The sequence below is a fragment of the Corvus kubaryi genome, unplaced genomic scaffold (genome assembly GCF_017639235.1).
Source record: "Corvus kubaryi isolate FWS band 111438036 unplaced genomic scaffold, C.kubaryi_AGA036_p1.0 37396, whole genome shotgun sequence".
In the NCBI taxonomy this organism is placed as follows: domain Eukaryota; kingdom Metazoa; phylum Chordata; class Aves; order Passeriformes; family Corvidae; genus Corvus; species Corvus kubaryi.
Window position 1 is genome coordinate 1,559,201 of NW_024581135.1, and position 10,363 is coordinate 1,569,563.

General features: G+C 44.6%; 1 protein-coding gene across 4 annotated transcripts; it reads left to right on the forward strand.

Annotated features, from left to right (window-relative positions):
• The first annotated feature begins 252 nt into the window (after positions 1–252).
• Positions 253–9,837, forward strand: NMI (N-myc and STAT interactor). 4 transcript variants are annotated; one of them, XM_042041153.1, is made up of 11 exons: positions 253–609; positions 722–833; positions 1,716–1,764; positions 3,075–3,152; positions 3,435–3,581; positions 4,597–4,704; positions 5,179–5,347; positions 5,817–5,923; positions 6,027–6,219; positions 6,826–6,932; positions 8,137–9,837. In XM_042041153.1, exons 3-11 carry the CDS (start codon positions 1,720–1,722, stop codon positions 8,356–8,358), a joined length of 1,176 nt encoding a protein of 391 aa, XP_041897087.1. In that variant the 5' UTR covers positions 253–609; positions 722–833; positions 1,716–1,719; the 3' UTR covers positions 8,359–9,837. The 4 variants fall into 4 exon arrangements, with proteins under 4 accessions (XP_041897087.1, XP_041897085.1, XP_041897084.1 ...); XM_042041151.1 differs by having other exon boundaries at positions 254–609; positions 722–845; positions 1,690–1,764; XM_042041150.1 differs by having other exon boundaries at positions 254–609; positions 722–831; positions 1,690–1,764.
• Positions 9,838–10,363: the final 526 nt, after the last annotated feature.

Genomic DNA, 10,363 nt, shown 5'->3' on the forward strand with positions numbered 1-10,363 from the left:
CCACCCGCAAGGGCTCTTTCTATCGGGGATGCTTTTTGCCACAGAAGGAAACCATATTCCCTGTAATACAAACACATAATTCCAAGGAATTGCAAACAAATAAATACACGCACAAATTCAGCAGAATCCGCTTGAGGACGCCAACTTTGTGTCACTGGATTTCCCAGACGAGCCCAGCCGGGACGGGCGGGCAGCGGCTCCGCCCTGAGGCGACGGCCGCCCTCACGCCGGCCCTGAGGGCGCTGCTCCAGCGCCTTCTCCCGACCCACCGCTCCCCGCCTCTTCCTGGGATTTCACAGTTTCCTCCACACTGGTGCCCGTGAGCCTCATCAAGGCGTAGCTAAGGGGTGGCAGGCCCGGCGCCTCCTCCCTCACGGCGCACGAATGCAGCGAGAAGCACCCGGCTGCCACGGCGGATCCCGCCGTGGGTCGCCGGGCGTGTGAGGCGGCCGGCAGGGCTGCGGCCCCTCCTCCGCAGCCGGGAAAGCGAAAGCGGAAGGCGAGCCCGGGAGCGCTCTGGAGGTGTCTGAGGAGCCGCCGGGAGCTGCGGGAGCCCCGGGCCGTGTCCCCAGCCTGTCACCGGCCGTGTCCGTCGGTCCCGCCCGGGAGGTGAGCGGTGAGGGACCCGCTCGGGTCCCTCGCGGCGGAGGAGGCGCGGATAAACCCAGGGAAGCTATTGTTCATTTATGCTTTCACTTTCATTTTTTTTTTTTTTTTCCAGGAAACTGTACAGAAGTCTCAGAGTTTTGGCTGCTTGATCCAAACCAGAAAGGGATTCCGGGATCCGTAAACTCGGTTTCAAGACTCTGAGTGAGTCGGGTCAGAACCAAGGTGAGGATTCCCAGGTGAGAGGGTCGGGAATTTGGGCTGCTCCTGTTGGGATCTCGTGGTCAGAGAGTGTCTGACCTGTTCCTTCTTATCTGCCTCCATAAAATGCTGTGGCAGCAGATTCCAGATTTTAAATTATTTGTTGTGTAAAAGTGTTTTCATTTGCGTTAAACAGGTTTCATAGAATCCCTGAATGATTTGGGTTGGAAGGAACCTTAAAACTCATCCAGTGCCACCCCTGCCATGGGCAGGGACACCTCCCACTATCCCAGGTTGTTCCAAGCCCCAATGTCCAGCCTGGCCTTGGGCACTGCCAGGGATCCAGGGGCAGCCACAGCTGCTCTGGGCACCCTGTGCCAGGGCCTGCCCTCCCTCCCAGGGAAGGATTTCTCCCCAGGATCCCACCCATCCCTGCCCTCTGGCACTGGGAAGCCATTCCCTGTGTCCTGTCCCTCCAGGCCTTGTCCCCAGTCCCTCTCCAGCTCTCCTGGAGCCCCTTTAGGCACTGGAAGGGGCTCTGAGGTCCCCTTTTCTCCAGGCTCTCCAGCACAGAACATACAGGCTGTTCCCATGTGTGTAACAGCACAAAAGTAGCATAAAGGTAAACACAGAACTATCAGAACAGCAAAGTTGAGTTGTGCACAGCAGAATTCCTCACATCTGTCTCCAGCTTTTATTTCCTAGTAAGGAAGGAGGCTTCAGATATCCAATATCTATCACTTTTGCCTGTAAAATTGTACATTTATGTTTAAAAATTCTTGCAGTTCAGCACAGCTTCTGGTATTCCTGATACTGCGTTACATAAAAAACTCCCCAAACCATACACACAATTGTCTTTTTTTTTTTTTCCTGTTTCCTCAGGTTTCAATGGATTTTAACAGTCCCCCATCAATGGATTTTAACAGTCCCCCATCATCTCTACAAGACAATGGTTTTGTAAGCATTTCCTGATGTGCTGCCTGGCAGTAAAATCTGTATTTGACAGTTGTACCTCTGAATGAAGATTTGTGCTAGCACTGCTTCTGCTTGTCTCGCCTTCTTCCACCCTTTAATACTTGGGACATTCCTGTTTCCATAGGGAGAATCCCATTCCCAACACTCTGCATTAGAGATCCTCCTAGAGCTTCCTGTCCTGCCTCTCTTGCTCATCTGTCTTTGTGGAGCTTTTTTAGGGGAATTTCTCTTTTCCTGGGATTCAGCTCCAGCAGTGCACAAATGGTTTGGATGGGACTTTCCCATTTCTTATGTTTTCCTGGATATTTTTTCCCTTTTTTTCAGGTTGGAAACCGTTGTGTGAGACCATTTTTTTAGTAAAAAACAGGCATCCTTTTTCTTCCAGCTGTTGGCACGTGCATCCTTCTGCTTTCCTGCACTCAATCCCTGGAGTGAAGGAATATTTTTCCCATTTTAACTAAGACGCAGATGGGTATTTCCCTGTTGCTTAATTTGAAACTGAAAGAAATACTTTATATTTTATTATTTTTAGGGAATACCCAGCCACTACCAAGGGAATTGACAAGATTATCTAATTCAGACCTTTTCCATGGATTATCTCATTCAGACCTTTTCCATGCCTAAGTTTCATGGTTCCCATTCAAGCTTTATGTAATCTTGAGTAAAAGGGAGGGAATGTTTCAGTGTCTTTGGATTTTTTCTTTTATTTTATGCAGAATATTGCAGTCATAGAAACAAAACAGAACAAAGATTTTTCTGTCTCCTTGGGCTTTGTCCAGTTGTAGTTTCCCTGCCCTTGTGAAGTTCTGCCCTGAATTTCAACTCTGAAATGGTTCTTTTATCACCTTCCTTGATATTGCCTTTTATTATCCAATCTCCCCAAGCCTGGAAGCTCAAAATCCCATTTTCACTTTCTTTTTTTTTTTGTTGACACCTTGTCCTGGAGGAACTGCTGAGAAAGCACAGAGCTAAACATTTGTGGGTTTGAGGGGCTTAGTTCTGTGTGGAAGGACATGGGCACAACTTGATTTATTATTTAGCTAAATATTAGCCTGTAGATTTTAGCAGTTGGATAATTAGCAAATAATAATGGCTGGTCAGTAATTCACATTTTTGTGGATTTTTGTCCTGTCCAGCCATTAAAATAATTCAATGATTTCACCTAAGTGAATGAGTTTTTAATTTTTTTTCTAACTTTTTAATTTTTAAAAAACTTTTTTTGGAATTGTTTGGGCTGTCTCAGTTGTTGCCCAAGAGAGGAGAAAACCAATGTGTTCCTCTTCTGTCTGCAGAGTATGGTACCCACTGATGCACTTGGGACATCCAAGGAAGAGATGGAAAGACTCAAGGAAGAGCCAGAGATGTGGAAGGCAAGTTCTGTAAAGCACATGGAATCATGGACACTTGCTGAAAGATAAGGATTAGTCCATCCTTCTAAAAGCAGATCAACTCCCCCACATTCATAACCCTTGTTCTCTGTTCTTCAATGCTTTGTGCTTGTGTTGCTCTCAGTGGGAACCACTCTTGTAAGTTTAATATTTACCCAAAGCGTTAAAAACCAATAAATGTGAAGGGCTTACTCAAGGTTTTGTTTGTTCCCGTAGAAATAAATTTTTTAAAAAATTTAAAGGCTGTTTCTTTTTGTGATCCAGAAAAGAGTTGAAGAGGCTGCAAAGGTAGAAGTTGACCTTCTTGTCTCCAAAGCAAGTGCTGATAGGGAGGATGCTAGAGCAGAGAAGAAGCTGACAGAGCTGAAGGAGCAAGAGGAGCAGCGTAAGGACAGCATTATCATCTTTGAGGTATGGAGAAGGCTGGTGGTGTTTGGGAGCTTGGGAAGGAGGAGTGGGTTAGGAAAAAGGAGGAATATTTCCAGTTTCAATGGCTTCACCAGTGTGCAGACTGTACTGGTAGAATGTTCCACACTTTGTTTTCTGCACTTTAGTGTTTCACGGGCAGGCAAAGAAACAGTGCAATAAACCAAGTCTGTTTGGGGATGAAACCTGACAAAATCAGTCTTTCCCTTCCAAGATTCTCCCCTACAGATGAGTTCAGGTCTGTGTCATGTGGATAAAGCTCAGTGGGTTGATTCCACTGCTTTGCCAACTCCCTGTTCTGTGAGAGGTCACAGCACCCAAGGGATCCGTGTTTCTTAAGTGCCAGTGAGCTGGGCAAGAGCCAGGGCCTGTTTGAAGAGGGTTTTTCCTTCTAGAAGTGCTTGGTTCCAGAGCCCATTGGTTCATTCCCTCAATATTCCCTGTGCAGTAACAGGAGAAGGTTCCACGGGCTGCCAAGGAGGTGCTTTCAGTGAGGTTTGGTAAATCACTGATGAGAAATTATGGCTCAAGCTATTAAAATATAATTAACAGCTTAAATACACTCAGGTTGGGGAGAGATTTTCTGAAAGCTGATTTTGGTTCTTCAATCGTAAATGTTTGGATTTTATACCCAGGAAAGGTCATTATCAAATCAGGCTTTTTGCCTTTGGCTGATGGGAACTGGTCTAAGAGGCTCCAGTGGTTGATGACTTTAAAGGAGCCACCTTCTAATTGTGGCTGGCTGGAGCTGACAACATCTGCTCTGTTTCCTTTTCATTCTGGCACATTCCCTGTCCAGGAAACCCTGGATTTAGTTACAGGGGCTTTGTGTCCCAGCAGGATCCATTGTTGTGGAGGAGTTCCGGAGCAGACAGGAGGAAGGAGAAGAACATGAAGAGGGAAGAGCAGCAGCATGGCAGAAACTGCCCAGATTTTGCTGAAATACATTTCTGTCTTTATTTAAGTGTTTAATTTTGCCTTTAATGTTTTTGCCCTGTAGCGGGAACTCTTTCTGTTAAACCGAGAAAACGCTGAGCTGAAGGAAGAGATTGAAAAGCTCAAGGAAGACCTGGAAGAATACAATTCCCAGGATAATCTGGTAAAGGAGGTGAAATATTTGGAAATTTGTCTTTTAGGAGGGCAGACTTTTATTTTCAGAGAATGTTTTGGGTTTGAAGTGACCTTAAATCTCATCTCATTCCAGCCCCAGGGACACCTTCCGCTATCCCAATTGTCCAGCCTGGCCTTGGATACTTCCAGGGATGGGGCAGCCACAGCTTCTCTGGGCAGCCTGAGTTTCAGCCCCACTGAATTTGTCCCTCCTAGACTGTTGGGGCCACTTGTTCAGCATTTGAACTTCTGCTCATTTCAATATAAAATAAACCTGAAAGTTTCAGTTTCTTCTTTTCCCTGGCAAGACAATTTGAAGCAGGCTGAGGATATGGAAATAAATACAAGAGGTACTGAAAGCATGAGAGGAATGAAGAGAAGCAGAAATTTATTAAATGGTAGACACTGGAATAAAAAATATTCATAGCACTGGTAATTTTCAAGATTTCTTTTTCCTGTGTCAATTCTAAAGTTTGAGATTAAAAAGAAGGTGGCAGAAATGAAACTGAAGTTCACTCACCTGGAAGACATGAAGGATGATTGGGCAGATATGGACACTCACTGTGTTTTTGGGGCGGCTACAAAAATCCCCTTCAGACTCAATCAGAACCAGGCTCTGCTGACTTTTGAAGATGAAGAGGGTAGGATGTATATTTTAATGATAAAATTAATGTCTGATGTATTTCACCTGGTAGTGGTGTGGTTTTCACCCAAGGGCATTTTGAAAGGAATGGGAAAAATCTTGTGTTAATGTTTTATACAATAAAAGCATCTTTTGACAGCATAGAAGTTTTACTATTCCCACTCAAAATCTAGTTCAATATATATTATTCATAATATATTTGTTATAGTTATTATTTTGTTAATATTTATTGTTCATTATTATTATTATAGATGCTAAGATATTTTGCCTGTTATTATATTTTGCCTATAACCACTGAGATTTTATGGAAGTAGACATGCCTGCAGACATGGATGCTTGGGATCTGGTGGCCTAATTATTATTTATTTCTCCTTTACTGATGCAAAAAGAGATTTTTTTAAGAGATTGGGGAATAGTTTTGGGTTTACAATGATTAAACAAAGCTTTTCATATCTGATTTCCCTTAGTTGCCCAGAGACTGACAAAGATGGGCAAGCACTCTGTGAACCTGGACAACAGAACAGCAAATGTGGGAGTGAGGCCTTTTGAACTTGAAATGGGATTCCAGTTTGAGGTAAACACCTAAAATATAAAAACACAGGTTCTTAAAAAGCTTTAGGTTCTTTTTTTTTTTGGTATTTTCAGTCACAAAGTGCACAAAAATTTGGTATTTTTAGCTGCACGTCACTGTCTCTGGAAAGAAGATCAATGTTTCAAAAATACCTGAGCTTCCCATTCCTAAAGACTGGATGAGAGACAAACTTGAGCTGAATTTCTACAAAACTGAGCAAGGAGGAGGAGGAGAAATAGAAAATGTGACCTACAACAAGGAGTCTGGGACAGCTGTCATCACATTCCTCAAACCTGGAGGTAGAGTCTGGAATATTTTCTTACCCAAATTCAGGCCAAATTGTCCATCCTGGGTTCCATTCTGGGGTAACCACTGAATGTTGCAAACTCTTCCCACGGGGAGTTCATGGATCCCTCAGCAGCTTTTCATTACATCCCTTTTTGAGCAAACATAACCTGCTCACAGTTCATGAGCTTTTTTCCTTCAGAACTTTTTCAAAAAACTTGGTTTTTTTTTTCCTTTGCATTGCCAGACACTCGTATTGGAAAGAGAAAATCAGGAAAATGTGTTTGATTTCAGCTCCTGTTGCACGACAATGAAGTTGGACAGGCATTCCTGTTGCCCAGCTGGCTGGAATTCCATGATCAGTGGAGCCACATCCACTTAGAGCAGCTGCTTTCGATTTATTTCAGAAGCTTTTGTGGGCATTTAATGATTTTGCTCTTTTTTCTGGGAGTGCCACAGAAATTTTTTGCAGAATGCACATGAAGAATCTACAAGTGTGCCATCCTACGTTAGCTTCTACATCCAGAAAGATGAGTCTGGTCTTTGAAATGTTCATCAAATACTGTTTAAATTATATAAAATAATCAACTCTTTTTTTTTTTCCTCGTTCTCCATTGCAGCAAGCAACAACTTTTTGGGATGTACTAAATACCCTTTCTATGCAGAGGGAAGGTGCTTCAAGCTTTCTGTCTCCCCAAATTTTGATTTTCACTTCAGAAATTTTCAGGTAAAAGAATCCACTCCAGGCTGATAGAGCACAGATAAGGGGGAAATAGGAGAATGGGCAGACTTTTCAGTCCTGAGCCCTGCAGAGGCTTTTGTGTGAACTTAACAGCAAGTGTTAGTGTGAAATAGGCTGATGAGCTCATGTGCTGCAGTGTGAAAGCTGTAATTTATTTTCCAAGGGTGTGCTTGTCTTTCCTTGATGGAATTATCTCAGCACTCCCCACGTGCCTGTGTTGGACAGGAGGGAGCTGTTGGGGAAGGAGGTTGAGCACAGAGTTCTCCAAGTCACAAAGCTCTGTCAGGCTGACCCCTAAGCAGGATCCCAGAGACCCTGCAAACGAAACATTTGCTCCTTCATTCGTTGATTTCATTCCTTCGTTCAGCCCAAACACTGACTCTGTCACACACAGCTTGCTCATCATATTCTGCCTCCAGTTGTCTGCTGCTTTATGAACAGATGGTAATCGAGTCAGTATTGTGTATATAATCAGGCCTTTGTAATTAAGGCATGGGCTGGAGCGTGTGCAGGACACCCAGCAGGAGTCCCTGCAGGTGTGGGGCGTGTCCTGGCAGGGATTTTTATGGAGTGGTGCTGTCTGGAGCCATGGGAGATCCCCACATTCAGTGTGTGGGTGCATTAAAGAGTGCAGGACGCACCAGTTAAGGAATCCAGATGCACTGGGCTCAGAATCGTGGAATCACATGAGCTGGGAGGGATTTACAGGATCATCCAGTCCAGCTCCTGGCCCTGCACAGACACCCCAACAATCCCACCCTGTGCATCCCTGGCAGTGTTGTCCCAATGCTCCTGGAGCTCTGGCAGCCTCGGGGCCGTGCCCATTCCCTGGGGAGCCTGGCCAGTGCCCAGCACCCTCTGGGGGAAGAACCTTTCCCTGAAATCCAACCTAAATCTGCCCTGGGACAGCTTCAGATGCTCTTCCTCTGCTCCCAGAAGGCAGAGATTGCAGCTGTCCCTTGGGATGAGTCTCCCCTCACTCTCCTCCAACAAACCAAGTGCCCTCAGCTGCTCCTCCATGGCCCCTCCAGACCTTTCATAGTAGTGCTATTTCCAGTGAAATTTCCACTGTCTAAAGCCTTAACCTTATCAAAGATCCCAGCCATACCTGAGCAAGGAATTCCCATCTCTCTCAGTTCCTTTGAATGCACAGCTGCTGTATAATCCAAGTGTGTTCTTTCCTCCACAGCCGTACTGTGGGGTTTCCAAGAAGACCATTCTGCTGAAAGGAATCCCAGAGGTGGAAGAGGATGAAGAAAGTGTGCAGGACATGATTGAAATCCACTTCCAAAAGCCGAGTAACGGAGGGGGGGAGATAGAGAAAATCAAATACATCTCCAAAGGAGCAGCCTATGTTTGTTTTGAGGAGGATACTGGGAATGCCACCGTGGAAATCACAGGGAACTCGTGAAGTTCTGAGGTTTTGTTCCTCAGAGGCACAGCAATTTATGTAGATATTGTGCTCTAACGTTCTGAAATTTATGTGTACAGGAGGAATTCCTGCCTTTGATTTGTCTCATGGCACTGACTTTGCACGGAAAGTCAGCAAAACTCCCCACTTGTGTTCAAGGTTAAAGGCACAGACAAAGCCTTCAGCAGCCCTTGAAACATCATCTAAGATTTTCTGCAACTTTGCATATTTTATATCGTGCAGATTTTTAAATACTCCAGAGTGGGATGAGTGTATTATTTCTTACATTTTGGATATAAAAGCCACATCTAATCCCAATCCAAAGCCTCCTCACAGTCCTGCTTTATTGAAGTGCCAGAGCTTCAGAAGGTGGCTCTGACACAGCTCCAGTCCTGCTGAGGTTGCTGAGTGCCACCAAACTCAAATACCTGAAAGAATCCTGTAATTTCATAAACCCCACATTATCAAATCAGTGATAGAATTAAAACAGAAAATGGGAGATGCAAACCCAAGAAATTGCACTTAAGAGATGCCATGGCATTTGCTGCCTTTAGCTGTTGAGCTTCTCCCTGTTCAGAGCCTGCTTTATTGTTTGGTTTTAATATTTGTTTCTGCAATTAAATTTTTCCTCATTTTTGTTCATGATTTTGGTTATTTTAAGCTATTGCAGTCAAGGATTGAGCTGCTGCTGTATCTGGTTTTGTAACAATGCTGGGGGAACAGCCCTGAGGGATCTGGTGATCCCCAGGCTGCTGCTGGGAGGGCTTGGACAGAGTTACTTTCCAAGGAGAAATGTTTTTCCCTTTCTGCTGTCATCCTTGGAAAATAAATCCTTCCCTGACTTTGCACTTTTGCCACCCTTGGGGGCTGAAGTGGTTTGGCCCCAACAATCTTAACTCCAAACTAACACGAGCCTGAAATGAAAATAATTTATTTTCAGGGTATTTGACATCTAGATACGAAGAAAAAGGACAGTGCACTGAGAAGAGCATTGCACTAATACCTCACGGTTTATTTTTCCAGACAAACTGGTAATTGGCAATGGATAAAAGTTGAATATGGAAAATTAAAATGCTGCAAACACCACAGTTTATTTGGAATTTGCTGCTGAGTGAGATCTGTGTGACTGTAGCACCTCTCACTGTTTAGGGCATGCAAAGGCATGGATTGATTACCTGACCATTGTGGAATAATAATAATTAATTCAAACAAAGTAATACTGAAGAATTTATGGACATTGTGCACTTTTGCACTCTCAGAAACTTGGTAAGACCAGACAGCCTAAAAAGAAAGGGGAGAAAACCTGAAAAAGGTAAAAAATGTCATGAACTTCAACTGTACCTCACTGGTAAATATTGAGAAGTAAATCCTTAAAAAGGAAAAAGCGTAAAATTCTCATGAAGTGTCACAGTGTATGGGAGCAGTGAGAAGCTGCAGGTTTTAAAGCAGAGAAAATAAATCAGATTTTTACATTTTAAAGACGATGTCTGTAGGTGTCTTGCTTTCATCCCTGATGAATTGTGGCTTGTGATGATTACCCTGTTAAATTTTAAAGCAGCAGTGGTGCTTTAAAGGCTGGAGACTGGTTTTAATGATGAAAAATAAGAATACAGTGTCGCTGATGCTTCTATAAATGTCAATATCCTTTTTCCTCCCCACTGGGCTGACTTTCTCTCGGGCTGGGAGGGTTTTATACCCACGTTACACATTACATGGACATTTCCCAGCTGCAGCTTTCACCCGAACATCGGTGTTGAATCAAACCTGGGGCTGTTTGGGGCCACGGGAGCTGTGCAAGCGCAGCCTCTGGGGTGCCATGGGTGTGCTCTGCCATGCGTGTCCCCGTGCGTGTGGGATATTGGGAAGGAACTCCTGGCTAGGAGGGAGGTGAGGCCCTGGCACAGGGTGCCCAGAGAAGCGGTGGCTGCCCCTGGAAGTGTTCCCTGGATCCCTGCGTGTCCCTCTCCATGCATGTCCCTATCCCTGCGTGTCCCTTTCCATGTAA

Coding starts and splice junctions, on each gene's coding strand:
- NMI (XM_042041151.1), top strand. CDS start 1,696: ATGGATTTTAACAGTCCCCCATCAATGGATTTTAACAGTCCCCCATCA. Junction 3,582..4,596: donor ACAGCATTATCATCTTTGAG/GTATGGAGAAGG, acceptor TTTGCCCTGTAG/CGGGAACTCTTTCTGTTAAA. Junction 6,933..8,136: donor TTCACTTCAGAAATTTTCAG/GTAAAAGAATCC, acceptor TTTCCTCCACAG/CCGTACTGTGGGGTTTCCAA.